The 26,863-nt window shown below is 38.1% G+C and overlaps 1 protein-coding gene across 6 annotated transcripts in view; it reads right to left on the bottom strand.

Annotated features, from left to right (window-relative positions):
- Positions 1–26,863, bottom strand: part of HERC2 (HECT and RLD domain containing E3 ubiquitin protein ligase 2) — a 101,755-nt gene that overhangs the window by 15,412 nt on the left and 59,480 nt on the right. For all 6 annotated transcript variants that reach the window (XM_044433102.1, XM_044433137.1, XM_044433121.1 and 3 more), the window contains 32 exons: positions 26,167–26,357; positions 25,821–25,926; positions 25,599–25,690; positions 23,906–24,081; positions 23,159–23,270; positions 21,893–21,974; positions 21,620–21,763; positions 20,343–20,433; positions 19,724–19,901; positions 19,107–19,188; positions 18,862–19,033; positions 17,590–17,734; positions 16,699–16,924; positions 15,575–15,746; positions 14,718–14,904; positions 14,057–14,197; positions 13,290–13,481; positions 12,363–12,516; positions 11,591–11,698; positions 11,235–11,366; positions 10,047–10,205; positions 9,831–9,949; positions 9,249–9,374; positions 8,791–8,946; positions 8,316–8,431; positions 7,991–8,189; positions 6,301–6,515; positions 5,633–5,810; positions 4,495–4,656; positions 2,939–3,030; positions 2,352–2,491; positions 1,193–1,380 (listed from right to left, as the gene is read on the bottom strand). In XM_044433102.1, the coding sequence (XP_044289037.1) occupies positions 1,193–1,380; positions 2,352–2,491; positions 2,939–3,030; positions 4,495–4,656; positions 5,633–5,810; positions 6,301–6,515; positions 7,991–8,189; positions 8,316–8,431; positions 8,791–8,946; positions 9,249–9,374; positions 9,831–9,949; positions 10,047–10,205; positions 11,235–11,366; positions 11,591–11,698; positions 12,363–12,516; positions 13,290–13,481; positions 14,057–14,197; positions 14,718–14,904; positions 15,575–15,746; positions 16,699–16,924; positions 17,590–17,734; positions 18,862–19,033; positions 19,107–19,188; positions 19,724–19,901; positions 20,343–20,433; positions 21,620–21,763; positions 21,893–21,974; positions 23,159–23,270; positions 23,906–24,081; positions 25,599–25,690; positions 25,821–25,926; positions 26,167–26,357 (4,733 nt within the window). The remainder of the gene's footprint in view (positions 1–1,192; positions 1,381–2,351; positions 2,492–2,938; positions 3,031–4,494; positions 4,657–5,632; positions 5,811–6,300; positions 6,516–7,990; positions 8,190–8,315; positions 8,432–8,790; positions 8,947–9,248; positions 9,375–9,830; positions 9,950–10,046; positions 10,206–11,234; positions 11,367–11,590; positions 11,699–12,362; positions 12,517–13,289; positions 13,482–14,056; positions 14,198–14,717; positions 14,905–15,574; positions 15,747–16,698; positions 16,925–17,589; positions 17,735–18,861; positions 19,034–19,106; positions 19,189–19,723; positions 19,902–20,342; positions 20,434–21,619; positions 21,764–21,892; positions 21,975–23,158; positions 23,271–23,905; positions 24,082–25,598; positions 25,691–25,820; positions 25,927–26,166; positions 26,358–26,863) is intronic.

Below are 26,863 nucleotides of genomic sequence, written 5' to 3'. Positions count from 1 at the left end.
CCCCACCCCCGCATCAATCTTGTATTCAAGATATTCAAGGATCAGGCAGAAAAAACCCAGCTTCCTTCCAATGCTTTTCTCATGCATTGTTAACCAACATCAGAGCTACAATTCTTCCCACCCCACTAATTAATTGCAAGGCATGTTGGATTGAGGAAGGGGAGATCAGCTAATTTTAATTTATATAAACTTTGAATGATTTTCCATTATTTTATGATATGCCCATGCACAGAAGAACAGGCTTGAGCTGAACCTATTCAGTGTGCTAGATTTATTTCTTTGCAGTGTCAAATAGCACTTTAAATCATTTCCCAGCTATTCCTGCAGAAATGTTGACCTGTTAATTGTACTGCACATGCAATCTCCTTTCCTCCTTTTCCCATCCCCCACAACCTGAGCTGCCCTCAGCAAAGGCACCATACAGCCAAATATGATTGGAACAGCACTGTGGCATTAACTAGTTCTATGCTCCATTTGACTGGGATCAAGGAAGCATGGCTCTCACTCTCAAATGACTTTGTTTGCCCTCAGCAATGTCATGTAGCCAAATCTGATGACTATGTAATATTGTGATGTCACCCATTCACTATATGGTCCCTAATTAACTAGAATCAGCCATGTGAAGAAAGCAACATCTAGAAGAGTGCAAAGGTACTGAAACAGCAGCAGGAGAGCAGGAGGAGCAGGAGAAAAGAAAGGCAACAATCAAGAGCTTAAGTAAGTAATATTTACAAAAGTAAGCATTTTGGGGAAAGAACACCCCCCCACACTCAAAAAACCCTACTTTTGATCAAAATATTAAACAGGAGAACTCTCATTAAGTCAAAGTAATGCTTGCCAATCAGTAAAATGATGTGATCAATGGATAAATGGGCTCCCCAGACAGGTGTGCCTGATGCCAACACTTTTTTCATTTCAGCACCAGGTCAAAACCTTTTTATTTTCCCAGCATTTTAAAAGTTAGTATTGTTTTTAATATTGATTTTATATGTTATTGTGATGCTGTGTCTTATTTCTTTATGTTATCGCCGCCCTGAGACACTGTAAAGAGCAGCACACAAAAAATTTAAATAAATAAAAGGAGGAAAAAGAGAGGACCAATCTTTCCTAACATACAGACATTCTATTAATACAGTTTCCCAATACATAATGTATATACATCTATACATTATACACTGATAAGCAGTTTTACCTGAGTAGGGAGTTTGCCTGCATTAGCAGGCTTACTGGTGGACCAGGCTAAGGTATGTGCTGAGCCACAGGCCACTCGGTTGATCTTTTTGCCCTGGAGTGCTGCAACAAGGCGTGGTCTTTGGATAGCATTAGTTGTTCCATCTCCTAGCTGCCCTTCATCATTATCTCCCCATGTGTATACTTCACCTGAGCCAATCAAAATGATTCATTTACTAGTGAGTGATGACAATCCTAAAAGTACTGGTTACATTCATGGTACAGTGATAAGTTAGACTCAGTGTTTCAAAACACAAATATCAGAAGTTAATCTATTAACAACAATAGCAACCAGCTAGTCTAAGTTTAAAAGAAAATCAGATGAGCACAATCTTTTAAAGTTAGTTTTGTAGCTATTTCCTTCTAAACTATTGCTAGATTAAAAGTAAAGTAGTACAAATATTGAAATCAAAGAAGGGGAATAAGGACACTAAGGAGTAACAGAAAAAAGTAATGACATTCACATACAAATGTGTCAAGGGAGAGTTTGCACGTAAGAAATATTTCATGAGGCCATAGATGTAACATACATTCATGTGTTTACTTAGAATCTTAGCCAGGATTCCCCATTTACAAATCTTCTCCATGCAAAAGCCTAATCACTTTGAGCAGAAATACATTCTTCAAGACTCCTTTTCACCAGGTAAAACATTCTTTCTATTGTAGCACTAACAGCATGCATAGTTCTCGTCTACAAAGGACCCACCAGATTCCACACTGAATGGCACATGTTGGAAGAAAGACATCCTTCTTGCCTGCTTCAGCAACTCAGCTGTCAGCACCAGATCTGCTTTTAGTCAGTAGCTCTTGGATGCCAGAATATTTTTCTCCTGATTTAGAAGTGGAGTGTTTATTACAACATTTGGGAATCCTCAGAATATCTGCCACTGGGCCCTGCTTTCCACTAACTGAACAAACTGGAGGGACTATGCTCAGAAGAGTGGAGCAGATGCATTTCAGAACTGCAGGTATCATAGCTTGGTATAAACATGTACCAGTATCTCTCAAAGGACAAACCAACTTCTCGTATAAAGGGCTGGATCCTCTTAGGATCACATTCATTTTTTCAAAAGTACTTAAAAATAAGCACAATGGTAAAGAAAAACAACTATCCTACATACCATCTTCAGTGCAACACACACAGTGCAAAGAGCCGGTTGCAATAGCAATTACTTTCTTTCCTTGCAATCCCTGGACTTGTCGAGGTCTCCGAACATGGTCATCTGATCCATGGCCTAATCGATGGTAATCTCCTTTACCCCTGTATTCAGCACACAAGCTTCAATTAACACTTCTGTTTTCTTTTCAATCAATAGACAGTTCCCAATTATACAAGACTGAATTTGGTTCAATCAGAAGTACAGAGATTTTTTTTTAAATACAACTCCAAATGATATATTTAAACAGTAAATGCTGCAAAATTAGACCATCAAAAGTTTCCTAGTTTCTACTAAAGAAGGATGGGTTACTAACATGACAACTTAAATTTGTTTGCATATAACGTTAACATAGTAAAACTTAGATGAATGAGTGATGTAGCTATCTCAAGTTCAAAGCAGTAGAGCAGAGAAACCACAAAAGAAAAGTTACATCAAAGAGTAATACAATCTATGATTTTGTAATTAAACATAAAAGGTAGAAAACCATGAAGAATGATGATGACATTTCTCCTAAGAATTCATCTACAAACAACAACAAATATGCTTACCAAGTATACACTGCTCCAGACTTGGTAAGTGCCACAGAAAATTGTGAGCCACATTCTACTTTAACTACTCCAACACCTGTGAGAGAATCAATCTAGGAAAGAAATGATGGAACATAACTCAAGCAACAGAACTCACCCAAAGCATTCAACATATAGAGGTATCTTAAAACTATACTGACTTACACTCTTGTCCTTCCCCAACCTGAAGCAATGCAGAAATCTTATTTATATACTATATTTATCTATTTTCTTTCTGCAAGAAACCTAAGGTGGCTTACACAATTCTTCTCTTCTCCACTAGGCTGAGAGTTAGTGACTGACCAAAAAGCACCCAGTGAGCTTCATGGCCAAAGAGGGATCAGAATCCATATCTCCCAAGTCCCAATCTAACTAGTACAGCACACTGATTAGGCATTAGCTCCCACCTTCCAGAGCCAACATGGCCATTTTAGGAAGGGCACCAATTGGGGAATGTTGCTCTAGTCAAATTATTATTTTACTATTGATTAAAACTAGTTCCCATTGCTTTAACTAAGATAAATTATTTAGAATAGTCTGAACTCTGTTGCTTTACATTACTAGCTCTATCTAAACCCAAGGTTGGCTAATGAAGCCACTATTCATTAAAACAGATTAACTGGGAAAAATTACAAAAAACATCTGGACACAAAAGCTGCAATGCTGTTCTTCCAAAGCTGTTTCCGAGCAAGCTGGTGACAGCCATATGGTAAATTCTCACAAAGAAACTCAAAAACTGACAAGAAGTGCCTTAGAGATTTAGAAGGGGAAGGATGTGCTTGCCTTCTCTAAAGTAATAGGAATATATTAAGCAGGAAGGATCCCAAACTGGAAGGTTTTCTATTTTTACTTCTTTATATTGCTTCTCAGCAGCCTGAACTAAATTACAGATTGTAGTAAGTTTTTGAAATTTCTATTTCAGTTTTTAAAGTAGGAAGCACAAGCACAAAAATCATTGAGAGACACAAAGAACAGTGGATGCAGTGCCCAAAGAGTTAAAAGGCTCAGTTATTTTGCTATGTTTTCTTCAAGCATATTCAAATTTAATCACTCCAAGTCTTTGAAACTGTCAAAAGAATATCAGATTGCTGTAGAGATATTGATGGAAATGGCAATAAACCCTTTTTATACTTCCTCTCACATGTAACAATTTAGTAACATTTCAGAAATGCAACTAAGTTTCTAAGTAACAGTGTCAGTGGAAAAATTAAGTCTCATTGAATTTTGATATATCAATATTCATGTTGTTGAAACACTTGCAAAACATTTGATTTGTGACAGCAGACTGTTCCTATCTTGAAAGTTACATTGATCCTTAACTATAGTTATGGTCTTTTTTTATTAACACCATAGCAACTTCACTCATTTCCTCTGAATCTTTTTCTCCATTGTACATATAAAGGCTACGAACCATTCACTATTAGTCCTATTTCATTTCCCTAATGCTAGGTATAAAAAATGTAATAACTATACAGGATGATGAATCCCCTTTATCTCAATTGTTTTTAGACCATAAGAGAGTTCTGAAATCCAAATACCTTCATTGGCACTTTACAGCCATCACTACCCCCTCTTCCAAGTTTTCCATAGTCTCCATCTCCCCATGACCAGACAGTATCATCATCTGTCAAGCAGAGGGTCTGTGCATCTCCACTGCCACAGGCAATGTCAATCACACGGTAGCCCTGGAGTGCTTCCACCTAGAAGACAAGCAGTTTGTTGGCAAAGACATCTCAATTATCTGCACTTTCAGCTGAAGTAACAGAGTACACACAAATGTAAGATGATCTCATCACTGGGTCTATTTGTAACAATCCATTTCTCCCTCTGAATTTATGCTACGGACAATAAACATTCTATTGGAAAGTCCAGGATCTTTGCATCACAAAATGAAAATCCATTTCATGACATATAGAAATTAAAGTACCCTACAGTTTTTGTAAAACAGTAAAAGGAATATGATTAATAACCACCTCTCTAGAAATTGATCACTGTATTAATTAATACCTCCTTAGACACAGAATTTGTTTACATTTTAAAACTACAAGGGCTAGACTGTGGATTCTTTCAAAGAACAACATGAACAAAAACAACCATTTACTTTTGCAGCTACCTTTTATTCTAGTCAAGTCTTTGCCTTAAAGAAATCACCAATGAATTGTGCCCAGTGTTGCCAGTTTTTCAACATATAATTTTGCTACTCATATTCAGTTCATGTAAATCACAAATTTTGATTGAGGGCAAAAGGAGAAGGGGACAGCAGAGGATGAGGTGGCTGGATGGAGTCACTGGTGCAGTGGGCATGGGGTTGGGTGGGCTCCAGGGGGTGGTGGAGGACAGGAGAGCCTGGCATGCTGTGGTTCATGGGGTCATGGAGGGTTGAGCATGACCTTGCAACTGAACAACAACAAAATCACAAATGTAACTGTGGGAAGCCATTTTGGAACAACATTCCTGAGAGTTTCAGCTGACTCCATTCCTGTGGCCTTCTTAGCACCACAGGTGAGGACATTTCCTCTTTGTCATCTAAGTCATCTGAATGGAACTCATCACAGAGCCGACAGTACATTTGACATGTGCCATAGTCTTGCATAAAAGATTTCCCAGTTTACAAAACAGACTAGCCTACAGACATGAAAACAATAATTGTAACACGTGACTAAGACAGCATCTCACCAGTTTAGGTTTTAGCTGATCCTCACTATCCCCATGGCCAAGCCGTCCATATCTTCCTTTCCCCCATGTGTAAAGATCTCCTGCTGCTGTAATACAGGCACTGTGTGCTCCACCAGCTGCGATGTCAACAACTTCTATGCCCCGCAAAGATTCAATTACTCGAGGACGATCACAAGGACTAGGCAGATCAGATTTTGGAACAGAATAAAATATCAAGTACACAAGGATTAAATCATATTTTTAAAATCTCTTGGAATACAGAGTTCTAACAAACATTTTGGCAGCTATTTAAGGATCAGAACACAGAGGTCAAATACTTTGCACCATTTCCAAATCTGTGAAATAGCACAGGAAGGAAGAGCCCAAGAAACATTCAGCCAAAGTTCCAACATGATTGGTCTGAATATAGCGTTGTCTACAATAGCCTCTCTTTCTGTTATGCTATGGAATGGTGGAGTATAACAACAATAGATGGGGACACAGTAACACTGGCATTGCATAATGGATAACTCAGCTCAAAATTGTGTCATGCAAATGTAGATAATCTAGGTGGGATACTAAATAGTCTACCATGGATTATAACTCCTCTAGTTATACTGTTTGGGCATTATATTATACCTAAATATGAACATGGATATGATAAATTCATTAAATCTTTACTGAGTTACCTTCGGTTGCCATGACCCAGTTTCCCATCTTCTGCTTCACCCCAAGAATAGACTTCTCCTTCTGAGGAAAGGGCTAGACAGTGTTTTCCTCCAGAATTCACAGCAACCTTTTTTATAAACACATGCTGAATGGATTCTAATAAAGTTGGAGTAGAAACAGACTCTGTCCCTCCTATTCCAAGCCTTCCACCTGCACCATATCCAGTGGCATACAACTGAAATTTAAAAAAAAGATTCTGTAACTATATAAATTTTGCACAGGTGAAAATGACTAGTCAATGCTTTTATGGAACAATAGTCACATGGAAAGCACGAACCATTGTGGCTACTTATGAGTGAGTCCATTTGTCTCACCCAGAAACTCACAAACCTCTACATAATCTAAGCAGAGTCAAATGTTCTCTGGGGCTTGGTTGCTTTTTCTGCATCATCAAGCCTTAGAGTGCACTAACATATTGTAGAACCATATGAATCTAACAATTGTAGAACCACATGAGTCAGAAGAAACACTTGATTCTTTCCCACAGTGATAGGACAGTACAGCATTAATTGGTGCAGCAGGAGAGCTGGTCACAAGGAATCTGAAAATGAGCTACAGAAGAACTGGACCTGACTGACCTTACTTAATGTTCTATGTGTCCACTTTTCTCTTGCTATAGTCCACTTGACTCCTCATTTATGAGTGTACAAGTATAAACAGTTCCAACATGATGGAATTTCCAATACAGCATCCTGCTACACACTGCATCTATTCCATGCTCAATGGGCACAGTATGCTAACCAACTGTTTCAGGGCTGGCCTGGAGAATGGGAAGGGAGCAGGCCTGAGGGTCAAATCCAATCCTCCACTGTGCTAGTCAAGTCCTCTTGAGTTCCCCTAAAGGCCACACCCCTTTCCCCTACTCACTTTCACCCAATCACCAATTGTTGGGTGATTTCCCAGGTTTTATGCAGCTTTTCCCCCATTTTAAAAGATTGAAATCCCTCTCTCCTAAGGATTAATGACTGAGACTAAGTTCTTTAAGCTAAAATATGCTACTTTTGGCCCTGCCCTTTGCCATTTAACCTTTCCCATCATTAGAATGCGACAAGAGCATCTCCAAAACTAAACACAGCCCTTGGGCTGAAAGAGGTTTTGTATCTTTGACCTACAGGGAGCATTCAATGCTGCAATATTCTGTTGCAGACCCCGCATGTTACAACTGAAGGTCAAAACCTATTAGACAACCAGTGTGCCCAGCATTGCATCTAATTTCTAATCTTACAGCTTTAGCCTGGGTGCCTGACAGTCATGTGACTGTCATTGGCTTTGAACCTGTGATATCACAGAAGGTCTCAGCAAACTTCAGCTAGCAGGCTGAGTGTTTATGGCCACTTGGGAAACCGTCAAATTTGAATTCTACAGTGAAGAAACTATTGTCAAAATAAATAAACCCTTTAAAATGACACCTTGGAGATCTAAAGAAAGTTGAATGATTTGGAGAGGCTTTCAATGAAAACAGAAACACATCTGGCTGATTCTGGTATATTACACATATTATAGAGCTGTGGTTTACTGCACCATCTTTAAAAAGACATTAATTAACTCTTTAGCACATCTTCCTTTTCTTTAAAACTATTGGCTTTCCCATTCAATGACTATATGTGGTCTTTCCTACATGGCCTAATTCGACATGTTATTTAGCCTTACCTTTCCATCAGCAGTCACTGCAAAAAGCGTCTGCTCACCACCAATTAATTGCACTGGCCTAAGTGTGGCAAGGGCTTCACATGGGGTAGGAACTTTGACCTTAGCTCCTTCAATGCCTCCAAGCTGTCCTCTATGATTATGGCCCCAACCATAGATCGTTCCACTGCCTCCAGCAGAAAGTGTCCAATCGTCCGGTCGCCTATTGACAAGAGGACAAGTACCATTAGAATGAGAAATTTCTAAACCCTCAAGTTCTAATATATGCAGACCTGGGATGTTGTTCAATGCCTATTTGGCTCCCTTCCAAAATGAAATGCCAACTAACCTGTTCATCCACTGCACCAGCTGCTCATCATGCTCTCTCTTAAAAGCATCATGACTCTCATGGAGGACATCCATATTTTCATTATCTGCCATTAATTCCCGAATTTTCTTGGCCACCTACAATAAACATTGTACCATTTAGCAATCACCTAATTGCAACAAATGTTATAACTCTTACAGCAGCTTTGTCCACAGTTTGACTTTTTCTTGGCAGTAAGAGCAGGTAATCAGGCACTAGGATCTCCTACTGAAATGAGGCAGGAGATGACAATTAGCCAAGCCTCAAATTATGTTGGTATAAGCCTAAAAATATGCCATAGTAGTCTTATCTGTCACAAGACAGAAAACGTATTAAAATTTCTGCACATTCACACTGCTGCTCATGATAGCCCTTTGGCTATTTTTTTTTAAATGAAGCACTTACATACTTATGTATTCCACTATTCAATCATTCGATTGAACCAGTTTTCCAGTACCTCATCAAGGAAGAGGCGAGGCAATGGTGTTCTCTTATCAAGGGCTACAGCAACCCTGGAAGCCATGCAGTATCTTCTAAACCAAGCCCATTTGTGTGTCTCTGCACAGCAGGGAAGAGTATCCAACTCCAGATCACAAGCAAGAGCTACAAGCACCTACAAACAGCAACAACAATTTCATTCAAAAGTACAAGCCTTCAGCTGGACCAAACAGCAATATCATTACTGGCTGATGCTTATGTAAAATGTATTTGTATTATATAACAAACACATGTATTGCATATAAATGCTCGTATGTCAATCTGTTAAAGGTCATGGCTATTTTTGTAGTAAAGCATCTGCCACCCCAACCCACTCCTCTTTTTATCAAAACAGTATTGTTAGACTCACTCAAATTTGTTGTTAAAGGGCATCCCAATTCTGGCTTAACAAGTCTGCAGTTTTTGCACATATATTACCTTAAAGAAAGGGCTGTGAAGTAGTTGCTTGCCACCTCTGACAATGGAATCTTCATAGTCAAATTGCCGCTGCAAAGCTTCAGGAAGGCCTTTCACTAGAGCGGCTAAGGCACTGCCAGTGAAACTCTGAAAAAGGTATCAAAAAGCAGCAATAGAGGCTCTTAATGATGGTCACACTTGAAGGAATAGATGATCATTTTAATTACCCAATGTCACTGGACTGGATGGGAGAGCTCATTTGTGTAACTACAGAACCTAGCTATGCAGCTGCACAGGCACTGCCTGAATGGCTATAAGGCAGATTTGTTTATTCCCTGCTATTTAAGAACTCTGAAGCCATCTTTGACTAAGCTAAAATGTAATTGCATTTGGTAATTTATGCAAAATCCATCAATCAAGTATTCAGAAATTCTGAAAGTAAAACATTAATTATGGAAGTAAAATATTATTCGGTTCTAGAGTTTGAAAAGGCCACAAAAGGTACATGGCATTACATGGATAGTTAATCGTGGGAACTGAGGTCAGCATTACAGCAGTTACAGGAACTCAAGGTATTACCACTAGAAGGCTTGAGTTTCCTACCAGAGTTCGTGCTTCACCATCATTATCTCCCAGTATTCGATTGATGTTGATTGACTGGCCAAATTCAGTAGTTAGCAGCTTTCGCAGTCTTTGTAAGGCCCACATTCTATGGCCAGCAGCTAAAAAATATGCATAGGAAGAAAAATCAGTATGTGTGTTTATTTTTTTTTATTTGTATCTGTGCTTAAATATGCATTTCCAAAATTTTGCACCTACCTAGAGCACTCAGCTGAGCACAGGCTGCTAGTGAGGCTGCTAAGCGAGGAACTATGCTCCTGTTAGAAGCAAAATTCAAGCGGAAATCCAGTAAACATGTTACTAAATCCATTGAGGGGCAAGAAAGAATGCAACGATCTGAAAGAAGGTCTTTGGGGCCTGTGGGAGAAAAAACAGTATTAGCCATTCTTTGATTTAATGATTGTGTTCAAAGTTCTAAAATAGAATAAAAAAGATACAGACCATTTGGAAATGAACTGGAAAGCGAAATATTAAAATATGTATCATATTTAACCAAAGTACGATGATGCTAAATATTGCATACAGTACATACTTGGTCAAGATTTTCAGGGTTGCTGCGCTGCTATTCCCATAATTATTACAATCATCACATGATAATCAGGTTATCAGCCGGTTTCCTCATATGAGTTCTCCAAATGAAAGGCTTTTTATTACCAGCAATTGGGCAACAATAGAGGGAGAAAAGCTCCAATATGTAAATTTGATGTTAAGCTCAGAGTAGGTAGCCTTTTTGTGCGATGGAAAAATCTGCCTGTCTAAAAGGCTTAGTATAAGGAAAAAACAGAGTCTGAACTTCAGCAAGCAACCCACTCAAACCCACATTATTTAGCACCAAAACAAGCCCATCTCAGTTACCAGGAATAAAATGGGTGTGTTAAACAAAAAGTGGGAGGAATAGGCACAAAGAAAAGAGTCTGCAGTATATTTTTAATGCAGACATACTCTCTCCTTTTATTTGGGTTGTTTGTTCAATTAAAAGCACTACTTATTCTGGTACTGGGCTCAGGTAAAAAGAAAAATAACAATTATGCCAGTTAAGGACATATGGATTTCATTACATCAGTTCCTTCTGTGTTTCATGGCTTATCAATATCTTTTGCATCATCATTTGTTCATAGACAGACAGGATTTAGTTTTAGGAATGTACAAGAATTTTGTTCCACTTGCAGAAGTTTACAAGTGTGTATTCATGCAAATTCACCCAAGTTAAAAAAAATAGTATGCAAGACTTAAGAATCCATGCAGCTCAGAGAGAGCTATTCTCCTGCAATTTTTGCTGGTGAGGTTCACAGAAATTCAAATTCATTTGATTCCACTGCAGATTTTCCAACATCTTTAATGCTAATACAATTAAGTATATTGCCTGCGGGCTTCCATGACATTCACCTGCTGCTGGCATGATTGGATAAACTGTGAAGCGCCAGCCCCATCCATTCACAGAACCATCACTTATGAATTTCCACTTTAATTCATCTCCTGGAATGCGCAATTCACTTGACCAGTCAGACCATTCACGGCCTGTGAAGTTGGGAAAAGACAAATGATTTAGATTATAAACTCTGCAAGGCAGGGATTTGTTGGTTTGGTAACATATAAACAATGCCAACAGTTTTTAGCTTCACTGAGGTGTGAATGAGCTATTTGCAAAATACAGCTATTAAACACAAGTTGAAAAGTAACTTCAGTTGTACCAGATCAATAAAAGCAATCTTATGAAGCCATCTGACATTTTATAACTTTACCAGATCTGACAGAAACTATCCGGTTGACCCCATCCATGACAGTGAGTGGGTCATGGCGTCGCTCCGTGGAACACTGGCGGTCAAATTCTACTCTAAGTCCTTCAGCACCTAAAGATTAAATATCATGAAGTAAAATCAGAGATCTTTTAAAAAAACTGTAAATGCACTAATAATGTTGTTCATGTTTTGATAAAATGTTTGTCTTGAACATGTAGCAAGGTTATTTTTGCTGACAGAATATTTTAAAACCTTATATAATTAGTATCTGAAGTGCAATCAAAGAGTATTAATTACTTTGTTTAAACACTTGAAGAGTACAACTTCAAACTTGAACTTCAGATGCTTAAGTCTTTTTAGCTGCACTGTGAATCAGTAACATGGAAATTTTAATTAAAACAAGGACTTTGCAAACATTTTAATGGACATCATGCACACAAATTCTGAATTAACTTAAAATATCAATCCTTCAGTTGTTTAAATAGGTAACAAAATAAGAATCATTATGTTGCATAAATATTGGTGCAATAATGGAGAAGTATTGCCTTTTTATCATTCTAACCATTATAAATGGGCACACAGGGATGATGAAGCAATCAGCATGCAACTTTAAGGACAGTTCACATTTTTGTCTGGGTTCAATATGTTCAAGATGGAAGCACACATTCTTTCTGTCTTAGAAAGGAATCTGAAGGTGGCACTTTACACAGAATAATTTACAGAGGAGGAACAGATGCTATTTCCATTTTTCAGTGTACAATTTATGAGAATTTACCTGGAATCTTAACAGTGCCACTGGTAGAAGTATCATCTGTATATGGGTGACTACTTTCCACCACCACAGGCTGGGAAGACAGACGACCACTCTGTGAATCAGTTGCCACATCTTCCAGCTCTGTAACACATAACTCCAACAACATATCAGCAACCTGAAAATAAAAACATGTGTGATTCGCTCTGTGTATACATAGAAACACCTCATTCCTTTCAAGATTAGTCAGTACTGGAAGGGGTACAAAACATTAATGTGCACTGCATGTCCCTGATTTGAATCTCTGGCATCTCAAGGTAAAACGAGAAAAATTCCTGCCCAAAACCATGGAGAGCTGCTGCCAGTTAGTACTAACACCATTAGATGAAAATGACCAATTGTCTGACTCTTTCTCAGTTAGCTCAATATGTCTCTATGTTCTAACTGTAGCATATTATAAAAGTGCCCTTCTCGTGTGTCATCTGGCTGAAAGGATATAGGGCACAGGAGTGTGCACACAAGGTGCACGAGCTCCTCTCCAGAACTCTGCACATTCTCTGTGAACATCTAAAAACGGGTTTCTCAGCATGTTTATCTAAATGCACTTAGATGCCTCCACAAATTGGAAACCCTGTCTTTATCCAGCAAGGAGAAAAAATCCCTTTGAACCTTTCTTCAAAGAAGACCAAGGAAACAGGAGCCCCAGTTTTTCCATTTGTTCCATTCTTGCACATCTACCTTACACCGTCCATATAAATGACATGGAGTAACAATACACACTCGGAAAACATTTTTAGAAATTAAACTTTGTATAAGCAAGTGTGTGCAAACAGCGATATTCCTCAATGCATGCAGCAGTTTCAATATCTTAGCACAAAATTCAGTGTATTTAGAAAACATTAGAGATACAAAATAACCAATGCTGCAAAATGCAAAGAAACTTTAACCCACCTGAGGGTAAGCAGTGCCCATGCCAGACAACACAGCTGAAAGAACATCCTTTCCTTTCTCTCCAGCACGACTAGACACTGCTAACTTCAGCAGATCAACCATAACTCGAGTGTCATCTGGTATCAGGAGACCAGTGAATTCATCCAGGTACTGGGGCTCTGGACCGGAAACCTTACTTTGGCTTTCCACATCCTTTGAATTAAAATGGAAGTCAGGTGAAGAAAATATATGGACAACTTTACTGAATTAAGACAGAAACTCCCACTATACAAGGGCAGAGGATCACCAATCCAGAAAATGCAATGAATTCTCCTCATTACCTGAAGAATTTTTTCAATCTGCCTGAAAAAATCAGCGGGAGTTCTACAATGAAAAGCGGGTTGGATCTCATGACCTTTACTGCCTCTTCTACTACTGTTCTATGATATTCATATTCTTAGCACTTCAAAATGCAAAGAAAATGATACATAAAGTTATATTATCTGTTACTAAGTAACTGTAGCAGCAATTCTGGACTACATTTATGGCCTTGGTTCCACAGATATTTTCTATGAGAGAAAGAAACACAATGAATAAAGAGGCAGACAACCATTTTCTGTTCTAATCACATAAGAACAGATTCTACAGTAGCTGGCCGTTCTACAACACCGTTTGCCCTTGGTATATCTTGCTATATATTCTGCATAAAGGCACTCAAACACTACACATATTCAGCTAATTTTAGAGACACATAATCAGACTATGTCAGTAAAAACGAGCAGTAGTACTTCTTTGGTTTTTGTCATGGTCTCTGCTATTATACTGGCTGCTCCAGGATCATCTGTGACCGGAATGAAAGGACGAGATGAGGCTGCAGAAGCAGAAGGGGTCACAGCAGAGGGAGTCACAGCATCTTCTGTAGAAGCCACCTAGCCAAGCAGAACAGCACCACATTAACTATCACAGTTAGTTGAGGAAGAGACAGCAGGATCTTGCAAAATGGAAAACATAACATTGCGCAGTAGTGCCTAGTGATCATTTTTCATGGTCCAATTCTTTTTACCCATCCAAAAAATCTTAATAGCGTAAGTTTGTCAACTAAGATAGAAGCCAACATGCATTCAATCATGCAATGCCAGATAAAAAAATTGGTAGAACTACTTAAAATGAGATTCTGGTGCTTAACATGAAGAAATGTAAAAACGTGTATTTTAGGGACAGAGCTTAGTGTCCACAAAGGTTTGGTCACTTATTTTCTCAGGTGCACCCCCCATAATTTTTAAAATTCACAAATTGGACTGCAAACATAAGATGTTTTACACTGAAATACTACATCTATGAAGTGTAGGCAATGACATCTCTATTGAAAATTCTTCAGAAAAGATCAACTGCATTGCCCGCCTTTTATAGTAGTTTCTTTCAAATATTTTTATCTGGCAAAAAACATACCTCCACCCTCCTGTCCTGCCATGGGGTTGGACTCAGTCTCTCTTCCACATCTGTTGCTAGCATGCTTTCCTCTCCATTGGAAGGACTGCCTGCAGTAGCAAGGTCTGGAGGTGGTGCAGGCGAAGATGACAAACATTCCACTGGTGCAATCATGCTTGCAGGCATCAATGCTCCAACCACAGCATCCCTAAAACCAAAAGCAAAACATTCAGCACATTGTCATATTACATTAGGCAGTTGTCTCACCTGACAGAAAAGACAATAGTTCACCCATTGACCTTTTTACTGAGTTGTGATCAAGTTGTACAGAATCAGAACAGTTTATCTAGCTCTGGCACTAACAACACTCTTAAGCATACACAACAAGCGTGAGGCCACAAAACTGAAGGGTTTAGCTTATTATCCCTTTTAGAAATGTATAGTAAGTAGATAAGACCATGACAAAGGCTCTGAGGACAAGCAAACCATTTTCAAACTTAAAACAAAGCTAACTTAAAATTAATTAGCAATATCTTTGCTCTGGTCTGCTTTGGATAAGTAAAGCTGCATGAGCTCTGGCCTTTAATAAGCTGATTTAACACCATATAGAAAAGTCCTATTATTGGAACTACATCCATTGGGCTGCAATTCCCTGGTGGCAACAAAGATTATGTATCACACATATTAATGGCCACCTCTCAACTGATTTAACAGCCTTTCATCAATACTAGATAGTTTACTTGCATGTTTTTATTAAATAAGAGCTCTGCCTTTAAAACCGCCCAACAACTATCAGACAAGATAAGTCCAATACTCAAGGAAAATTTGATATTAAAAAAACAAAAGATTTAACCACAAACCTTTACTTGTACACTCACCTGGCATACATAATCTGTAATGCTGTCAGTACATGAGATAATGCCTGCTGTTTGGCAAGGTTGCCATCTAGTGACAGAAGGATCTTGGCAAGTGATGGCCGGTTAGGCTTGGAGCTGTTTGCACCATTGATTTTGTTACTAGCAGCAGAAGAATCTGCATCTGATGGGACACCTATAGACAATAAAAGATTTCCAAGTTTTCCATTATGTTATACAAAGAATTCTCAGCCATGAAGTATGTTAGGCACATGGATATCAGAGCACACTATTTGGCTCATTATGTATTTGCACTAATAGGTTAGATACTTGCTCCTTCCTAATCATTCACAGGTTCTACTTCTCACTTGCTCTCCCCGCCCCCACACATACCCCCAATGGCTTTCTTTTTCACTGCAATAAGTACTTTTCAAATTTGGAGTGTAGAAAATTTATGTTCTACCATTAAAATGGCATGCTAATTTAATCAATGTAACTGGTTTGCATTTTAATTTAACTGACAAATTCAGTTCCAAGAATTAGTATCCAGACACACTGAAAATGTCTATGGCCAAGACAGCTTTGAATCAAATGCTTCCTGAAAGCGAGTCCATTGTGCTTCCATTTCCAGCTAAATGCTACAGCCTTGTTGAACAACTAATTTTTAATGGAGGCCAAAATTTGAACAGAACAAGAGGTAGAAACCTTGACAACTGCAATTAATATCACACAAACAAGGGCACAAGTGAAGTCTCTCTCCCCGCCCCTGCCCTCATTCACACAACAGTGACAGAATTCTTTGGCAGACCTTCCCCTTATGCGTTTCAATTCCTCACTAACATCCTTTGCCTTGGCCTCTGTACAGAAGACAGCAGCTGAGCAGCATAAGTGCTCATGCTGTTGTTTAAACACAGCCATTACAGATCCCTTTGTCTATGTCCCATTTCCACAGAAGAAAGCAGCTGAATTGCATAGAAAGTGGGATCAAGGGTTACAGTTCAGGTAAGATGGAAAGAAGATGGAATATGAGCTGCTAGACTATTAGAGTAGGGTCTTCTGTTTCCAAAACTCAACAACAATTTCTTCACTTTGTTATTTTCCCCACGTATGTATATCTTTAAAGGAAATGAATGTTCATCTTATATTACCCAAATAAGATGCGCCTAAAGGGTCTCTGGCTGTTTGAAAGAGAACTGGTTCATGGACAGAGGGGGTAGCTACATCCATTGTTGTCCAAGCCACACTATGGGAAGATCCACATGCAACACGAGTGATTTTCTGGCCTTCTAAACCCTGCACAAGCGTGGGCTTTCTGTTGACTGTAGTGGTCCCATTTCCTTGTTGTCCATGATCATTATCTCCCCAAGCATAAACCTGCAAACAAATGGAATTACTTGCTTCAGGGAACTTATGAAACACACAAGAAATAATAAGTACTGAATGTGTGTGCAACAGAATCACTTAACCTCAGGCAGAAACACACCCACTCAACTCACCAGTGAACACATTTACCATAGTACTTCCAAACACAAAAAAGTAGGTCCAAAGTACACCTTTATAGTTGTTATTTCTGAAACAAGGTGGGTGACAGTGTGGAGTCATGACTTTTAATGGTCATGGCATATCACCTCAGGAATATCCTTCAACTCCTCTCTCTGGGTTCCTCACTGCTGAATTTTTAAAACAACCTAATTATTAATTGCATGATGATGATGCTGTATTTGCTTTCATAATATATATTCATTTGACATAAATTATTATATTAGCTAAGGAAGATCTATTTGGCCCTTCAAACTTAAAATGGATCATATAGTAAAAATAATGATTTCTCTCATTAAATTGATATCCCGCTTTTCCATGAAATGTAATGTATCAGTATTATAGCTGTAAAAAAATGATTAAAAGATTTGGAAAAACCCCACAACACCAGTATTTCAGTATTTATTAATTTATTTCCAGGAGCTCAAGGTTAAGTCTGGTAAAAATTATGGAACATAAAACCCAACAGTCTTTAGAACAGATGGATAAACTTTCCTTACCTGCCCTGTGTCAGTGACTGCTAGGCAATGAAGTGCTCCTACAGCTACATGGACTATCTTCTTTCCCCGCAGCCCTTCTACTACTTGCGGTTTTCGAACGTGAACATCAGTACCATGGCCTAGCCTGAAGTAGTCTCCTTTGCCCCTGAAGTCAAAAGAGCACACTGTGAATTCAGAACACTGGCATAAGCTCTAAGCATTTGAAACCAACATATTTAAAATAGGCAGAAATATATAGAGAGATTTTCCCCAGAATTGAGCAGAGCAGAAATCAAGTCTTAGGGACACTTGAAATGTTATGATGACACTTCATATTTAGCATATAGTAGTTTTCTCTCCTTCTACATCATCTCAACCTGTGCCATCTTCTGTACTGTTTTAAAGGAATGTCTCGGTAAAAGATGGGCAACCCTTTAGCTTGTGGTTCAGCAACTGAAGGAGAAGGAATTGAAACAGCTTGTCTCAAGAGGATAGTTTGAATAAAGCACTACTGATCCCCAGCTAACAAAGTATTTTAAGACTACAAAAATAATTTGTAAAATTGTATGAAAAGCTTTGGCCAATCTTTTGTACTAAAGAAGTTAAAAAGCGTGATCAACCAGTGAGAACCTCTCAAATGTGCCGGGTAGGCTCCCTGAAGGGGTTTTCACTCAGAGTTCATAAAAGACAATCTCTAAATAAAGAAAGCAAAATTAGTAAAGGGGCAGCAAATTAAAAAAAAAAAAAACCATGACAAGCACAAAAGGTTCATAATCATGATGCAGGGAGCTCCAAGCCAGTGTCCACTTGGACACTTGTCACCAACAGTGGCCTAGGTCTGTCTGGCAAGAGAAGGAAGAGGGTTTGTTGTTTTCCAGTACCAACAATAAGAATGGTCACCTGGGTTTGGACAATATGACAATCCACTCCAATGGGTTGTCAGGATGCTTTGCTGCCTGCAAACAAGCCACCCTACAAGATTTGCAGGAGGACATGATAACCCAACATGGCTTGTTACACAGAATGTGTTGTCATGTTGTGCAAACCAGGTCAGTGAAATGCATGCACCGGGCTTGCTCTTTATAACTCCACAAAAAACATTCACATTATCACCTAACACTTTTGATCTTTGGTTAGTCTTTCTGAATATTACATAATATTTTCGTTATGCCATGTGCCATATTCTATTCTTCTTACCAATGCGGTTGATTTTATGACAATACTGAAAAAAAATTAGAAAGCAGCTAGAAGTATACATCTAGCATTATTCATTTGACTTTAAACATTACATACCATGTCCATACCACCCCAGATTTGGTAAGAGCCAATGAGAATTGAGCGCCACATTCAATCTGACAGACTCCCTGGCCATTCAGCCTTTCAATGTTCTGAGGAATGTTGCATCCTTCACTGCCTCCTCGGCCCAGTTTGCCAAAGTCTCCATCTCCCCAGGAAAATACTAGCCCTAGTAAAACAGATCTGAATTAATGGCTGTAACTACAATATCATATTAGAGGCGCAATAAGGAGGTTGCTTACCCTCATCTGTCAAAGCCAGAGTCTGAGCATCTCTGCTTCCACAAGCAACTTGAATGACCCTATGCCCAAGAAGCACCTTAACCTACAACAGAGAAAGCACATGGTCCAATAAGTGGCTATTTCTAATTGTATACTGCTTGCTCAATTAAGGCATGCTTAAACCTTGCCTAATTTGGGGAGAAATTCAGTTTGTCAAGGAAAAACAGAATTAAGTACCTCAAAAGGTACACATTCTTATTCCACATCTCAAAACTGGCAGGCTGAAAGCAAAAGGGAACAAGACTTACTGGGAACACTGATGTTTGTGAAGCATGGACTCAGAACAAAACAAAAACAAACAAGAAAGCAAAGTGATTAGCCCTAGCAGCTGACTTATTCAGCCTTCTTCTGAGCCCATCAAGAACAACAGATTCAAAAGTAAGCTTGCTGTTCATACACCTCCTCGGGTAGTATATCTTACACCAAGAGAACAATTTTCAGAACATTATTTTAAAATACCACCTCACTATGTACTGGTGTCAGAATTTGGATTGTTTTTCTGGTTTTACTATATGTCAACAAGCCTGCAGTACAAGCCTATACAAGCTCAGACAGGAAAAAACATCCTAAGACTTTACCATCTTAGGTTTAAGTTGTGTAGTGTTGTCCCCATGTCCAAGTCGACCATATTCACCAAGGCCCCATGTATATAATTCACCACTAGAGGTGATGGCAGCACTGTGAGAACTGCCACAGGCAATATCACGGATCCGTTTTGTTTTCAATGCTTCTATGAGCCTTGGTTTATCACAGTTCCTGAAAAGACAACACAAATCCCAATATGACATATTTTTCCTTAATTAGTTTACTTAATGACATTTCATATTAACAATAATGTAAGATTTTGCATTTTTCTATCAGATACTTAGAAAGCGTTTTTCACAATGTGCTTTCCAAAGAAAAACAAAACCAAATATTGATTCACTAAAAGAAAGAATTGCCACTTAGATACCCTAAGACAAAGTAAATGATATAAAGTAGAATGTTCATATCAACTTTCTATGATTTCACATATTCAAATATCACTAAAGATGCAATCCTATGCAAGCTTACAGAGGAAAATGGCCTACAACTCTCATGTAAAGAAACAGCTGTAGACCCTTCTCTCTACTTGCATAGGAAAGTACCTTAACTAACTGAAAAAGGTGTGACAAAAATCCAACACGCGCAGGGCAGTAGCAAAAATGACATCCTTACATTCTACTGAAGTGTCCGAGTTTCCCATCATCTCCTTCACCCCAGGAGAATACTTTCCCATCAACAGTTAAAGCCATAGCATGGCGGCCACCTGAAATGGATAGGAGTATAAGGTAGTAGACAAGCAGTACCAAAACAGAAAAATTAGACAATTGAAGAACCTGTCTGAAAGACAGGGTGTGTAACAGTAACTTCCCTGCATGCCTATCCATGACAAAACATCTTACTACCAAAGTCAATGTTAATACGAAAATATTTGGGTTATTTTGGGAATTGGTGTATGTGACCCACAGTGGGTTCTAAGGATGGGAAACAGAAGTGGCTGACCTCTGGCCTGGTCTACCTCTCACAAAACATCCCCATCCTGTCCATTTGAACAAATGTGTTGTAACATGCAGGTTACTGAACCTTTATTAATTCAATCTGGAATTAAAACAGACAGTTTCAATCACAACCAAACCAAAACCAGAAGAAAGAGAAATATCATAATGGTAGACCTTTATTTGTTTATTGATTGATTGACTGATTGATTTGATTTATATGTAACCCCATCAGCCATAAGGCTCTCTGGGCTGCTTAAAACATAAACATTTTAGCATGTTAAAGTGGTGTAAAATGTTAACATTTTAGGATATTTTAGGCAGGAAAAATGTGATCATACAAAACACTCTTTATTAAGGCAGGCCATTTGCTAACTTAAGCTAGAGCTACTTATTCTAAAAAAAAAAAAAAAAAAACCCACTCTCCAAGTTCCAAAGCAGGGGACTATCCAACAGTAAGAGTACTTTAAGTGGAGATACTGGAAATGGAACACCGGATCTCTTGCATGGAAAGAATGTGTTCTACCACTAAGCTACAGTTCTTTCCCAATAAAGGTCCCTGTCCATATATGTTGGAAATGATCCAAGAATTCTCAATATTTCACACAGAAAAAAAAGCCTTTAGAAACAAACTGTGCAACTCCATTTTAAGCTTATTTGCACTATGTATGGTACTCCCCATCACAGAAGCCCACATTCAGAACAAATAAATACTATAGATAAATATATCTCTATTTAGCAACATCGTCCATTCTAAGTAGAGGCCACCATCACATGTACATTTTTCTGTGCAGAAAGGAAGCAAGTCTACAACATATATAGAAAACTGACCTAGGAGATAATTTTAGCTAAGTATAAGTAAAAAAGTCGAATACAAGAGAACAGAAAGAAGACCATAATACATAATGCAATTTAATATAATATTATTTATTCCCCCAATGAGAAAAGTACTGGTACCTGAGTGAACAGCAACTTTCTTGACTACATAATTACTGAGAGCAGTAATCTGCCGGGGGATGGGCACGGTCCCACTGGATAGGCCTAATCCCAGTCTTCCATTAGTGGCCTCTCCACATGCATACACTTTACCCTCTACAGTCACTAAAAGAGATAAGATATTCTGGGGTTCAGATATTGAAGAATCAGCAGAGCTGAAACCAATTTTGCTGTTTAAATAAATACAGAATTTCACACTGGTGAATTGAAAACACTACAATAGAGTTTCCTTACCTGCAAAAAGGCTTTTGGATCCACCAGCTACTTGCACCACATTCAAGGCAGAAAGGGTTTCAGAAAATGAAGGAACCTTTATCTGTAAAGTTAATAATACCAAAAATAATAATTAATGCAACTCAAAAGTGATGCTTGCAAGAAACAAACTAATTTATTGCCTTTGACACCAAATGGCCCTTTTCACTCATCTGGTTGCTGCCAGTGCCTCAGAGGTAGTTAAGTTGCTAGAACTGATGTACAATTTTAAACATGCAAAACATTTGCTCAGATATATTTTTAAAGGCTGATTCTTGAGAAACAAATACTTTTACAGAATCCTGCTCTCTACCTTTGCTCTGCAGTCTTTATTCAATACTTCATGAAGAGGAGTTCGTTTCCAATTAATACAGTTTGCTTTCGTCTTTAAAAATCAAGAACAGTCAACAACTACAAATTCAAAGTGTGTTCTCTTCTTTGTGATTTATTTCTCCCTTTGTATTTATCTGACACATATACTGACATAGTAATAAAAAGAAATTGAAAAATAATACTATTTCTTAGATGAAAAACAGATATAGGCAAATGAATTTAAAAATAATTATTCAAATAAAGCAATGGACAGACATCCTGTGACCCCAAGCAGTGTCTAAAGGCCACAGAATTTTTTTCAGAAATCAGTTCTTTAGCTGCTTTGCAAGGCAGGAGAAGTGTGGAGGCAACCTTTACAGTTACAGGCAGGGTTACAGGCAGACTCATTGGATTGCACTGAGATATCTTCTCTAGCCATCTCTTGCTGTAGTTCAGCTATTACTCGGGCTGTGCAAACCTGTTGCCCAAAATTTACATTGGCTTTAGAGCAGTAACTGCCTATTCAATGCAGAAATAAGAAACAAGTTAAAATAATATTTTAAAATATGTCCATAGCCTAGAAATGACAGAACAGAAACCAATAAATACTGTGTATGTCTGTTCAAATCTCTCTCATTTTTTTTATGGGGAGGTTCTTTGATTTGGACCTGGCCTGTGCACAGGTTTCTAAATAGGCACTGTCTCCTCTACAAACATCTTTAGCTGCTGCAGAGACGCAAAATCTTCTGCAACCAATGACCATGAGAGAAAGGTTCAAATCCAAAACTCCAGATACACAACAGCAGTGTATTTATGCAGGTGCTGTTTTGTGTTTCTCATCCACACCAGCCCCCTGTCCCTGCTTCCTATTTTGAAAACAGGGAACACAATTTTAACATTCATATATTTGATGTTTATTCATATATTTCACTTTACCTTAGAACCTTTTAATCCTCCAAGTTGATCTTTATCATTTAGGCCCCAAACAAAAACTTTAGTTCTTATTGTAGCTGCTGATTCCAGCCCTGCAGTCTTCTTTCTAACAAGACTAAATAGGCAAACAGTGTATTAGCTTTTAAAAATTAAGTTGGGACATTTCCTGGCATACTGCCAACAGCTCTACTATAACTTGTTTGTGTGACTAATAGGCTGCTTTATGTAACTATAAAGTCACATAAATAATAGTAATGATAATAAATAATATAGTAGTAATAATAATAATAAATAATATAGTAGTAATAATAGTATATGGAAAACACACAGAATTTACTACAATGAAACCTTAGCAAAGTTGGTAGTGGGGGAGAGCAATAACAAGTCTTTATAAGGGAGCTGATTTGAGAGAGGGCTTCTTTGCTTTTAACTATTTCATTTCTATGCTGCCATCAGCCAAAGGCTCTCAACTATTTACTTGCTGTAAATAGCAGTATGTGAAATATTTAAAAATGCAAGGCTACTTATATGCACTACTCCAGTGTGCTACAGAGTTTATTGAAAGTACATTATAACACATACATGCAAATTTGCTCAACTTGAGTAATCTAATGGGAAAATAAAATGGAGAACTTGTGTATTCCCAATTCTGAACCTGATTCACAACAGTACAGTGAGATCATGCAGTACTTGATTCCATATGTTACAGATACGGACAATATTTGAAACATATACTTTAATATTCCATACCTCCCTGTGTTAGCTTTATCATCATCTTCTTCCTCATTATCAGAAGCAAGAAAAGGGACAGCAGCTAAGTCTTCATCCTCTGCCCGAATACGCCCCAATATGCTGAGACCATGTATTTTGCAATCAATACCAGAACTCCTGCACTGCTTTATGGCAACCTCAATATACCTGTGATACTAAAAAGAGATTACACTGCTATTGTTTGAATGCATTTAACATCAGCCAAAAAATGCAACTAGTAATGGACATGGAATCTGACTATTCTGTCTAATTTTTAGGCAAAATTCTTTTTGCTATTATGCAAAAAAAAAAAAAATCCCCTACTTTCTCCTCTTTAACATTCCTTCACACATTCAAAGATAAGGATATCACAAATCAAAAAACTAAATCTATGCCAGGCATACATTTTTAGCTTAAAAGGGATTAATATCTTGGGGATATTTTAACATAAACCTAAAGTGGTGATAGAAGGTAGATGTATGGAACACTCATCTGCTAATGCTCTCATGTCTGAGTAAGGAATCAAGATGTAATAACGCTGAAAAGCAAACACAGACCCTTGGAAAAATTGGCACCTGACTCTGCAATACGCCATATCAAAGGCGTAGCTGTTCTTTCATGCTACCAAGTAAAACCCCTTCATCTTTCTTTTCCTAGATAAGTATCTTGTGTTTTTCACTGATTTCACTGATTTTACTTTAAGTGAATAAGGACAAAATGGAAGATTTGGCCAAGTTCGCTCATTTCTTGAATGTTACTAAAATAAAGTAATTACAGAGAACTTATGGTTGCTGTTACTAAGTAACCACTTACTGACTAGTTCTGTTGCACTGAATGGATGTTCTACCAGTCCCTTGACATACTACCGCTGTGTCTGGCCACTGCTTTCTGGTTTTATGTTTTCACCAAGTAGATTGGTTAATGTAGCTTTTGCTGTTCTAAAAGGTGTATTCATACTATAGCAGTGTGCAAGGTACCTACTAATCTAGTACACGGCCAGGTGTTGCTTCAACACAGCCTACTGCCAAGTGAATATGGTGGAAAGGTATTCCAGTGCATAAACCACAGGGAAGGCAACAAGTGGGGGAAAAACATATTGTTTGACTCAAATGGGTTTTGCTTTGAAGGAAGCAGCAGCATTCCTATGTGTACAAAAAGGTAAGGAAAGGGTCACTCTTCCTTTTCTTCTTCTTTAGTCAAGGTTTTTTTTTAGATACACCTGCCCCATCCACTGCCCTCATTACATAGTACACAAATTATCATGATTCACAAAACATTGCAGAATGGTTTCTTGGTAAAGAAAGACCCAGCCAACACAACACTCACAGACATACATTTATATAACAAAATATAACTAAACCTTTAGAAAATAAAAGTCACTTTCTCGAGAACTGCAAGTATTTAAATCTTTTAAAGACAAAAATATTTGTGAAATCTGAAATCACGGCGAAAGAACAGGCAAGACAAACTACTGCTAAAAAGACAATGCTAACCATGACATTAACTAAGATAGAATATAGCATCCATTCCACAGCACAAGTCATGAACACTAATACAGATGACTGTCTAATCACATGTGAAAATATAAAGAAGTTTTGCTAATTGGTAATCCTTCTCCAAGTCTTAGACTCTGCTGCAGGCCCAAAATGTTTGCACTTTCCTCATGAACTGCCTATAGCCAACAGGTACCTACCTCAGTGCAATCTCCAAGAAGAGGAACTGTAGTGTCTGTAGGATTAATGTTGATTGTCTTCAGCTCTATCAGGTTGTTCAAAGAGCTTCCACCTGTAAAACAATTGAAGATTCGTACTAAACTATTTTTATCTGACAGATGTTTTTCAGTATTCCAGTATTATGGTAAACAAAACAAGTGTTTGATCAATAAGAGAACTGTTTATTTTTGATAGTCCCATACCTGAAACCACAACTAAAGAGGGCATGTAGCTGCTGTCTGCAGGATCCACTATCATTTTCAGTCTGTGTACCAGGACATCAGGGAAAATCTCTAAACGTATCCAGTGCTAGAAAAGATTGAAGACATACCCTTCAATAAAAGCCACTGAAGACATGTTATGACCTGTAATCTTATGTGAACAAAATAGTTTTATAATTCAAGAATTATAAGTCCATAGTCTTTATTGTAATTCAGTAAAGACTATACACATTCTTTAAAAAGGTTACACCTGATTTTTACTTTTAACAAATAATAAGGGACAACTGCATACAAATGAAAATTCCCTTTTTTTTCCTTTTAAACTTACCTTTCCTTGTGAACCAGAAGACTGCCAACACTGTTCCCCTCCATTAATTAAACGCGAAGCCTGATTCACAGAGGATGATACATTCAAATTTTTAACAATTCTTGACCAGTCATCCAGCAGCATTCCACGCTGACTACTATGCCGTCTCTTCAGCTGCTTTCCAGAACGGCCACAAAATACCGGAGACTGACCTATCATAAAGCGCTAGTGTTACAAGTTTTAAAACAGCTATTCAACAGCCCACCATTTTTTGCAGCTAGCTGTGTTTGTAGTTCATGCAGTTCACACTTCATGACAGTTCCTGGGTTGTGGGCGCAGAATGGAGCATATGAGTCACATGCTCATTTCCACTGTTCCTGGGATAAACCCAGACTTCTGGGTTGGTTCTGGGTTAAACAATCCAGAGTTAACCCAGCAATTACCCATGGATTGCTGTTGCATTAACTCATCTGCTCTAATCATCTCGACAATTCCTGCATTAAACAAGTGAAAAATGGCTGCCACATTGTGCACACTGGGTCATAGTTCCTGAGATTATACTCAGCTCATCCTACAGTTTTGTGCATAAGAAAGAATTCTGCAAAACTGTCAGGTTTTCCTAAAAGAGGAGGTGCAATAAGTTATATGGAACAGCTATGAAAATGAAATTTCAAAAAATGTATCTATAATAGAGGCATACATAACTGTCTCTTGGAGC

Source organism: Varanus komodoensis, unplaced genomic scaffold (genome assembly GCF_004798865.1).
Source record: "Varanus komodoensis strain SLA01 unplaced genomic scaffold, ASM479886v1 scaffold1, whole genome shotgun sequence".
NCBI classification, from domain to species: Eukaryota; Metazoa; Chordata; class Lepidosauria; order Squamata; family Varanidae; genus Varanus; species Varanus komodoensis.
Note: the sequence above shows the minus strand (reverse complement) of the source record. Positions and strands in the feature narration are given on the sequence as shown.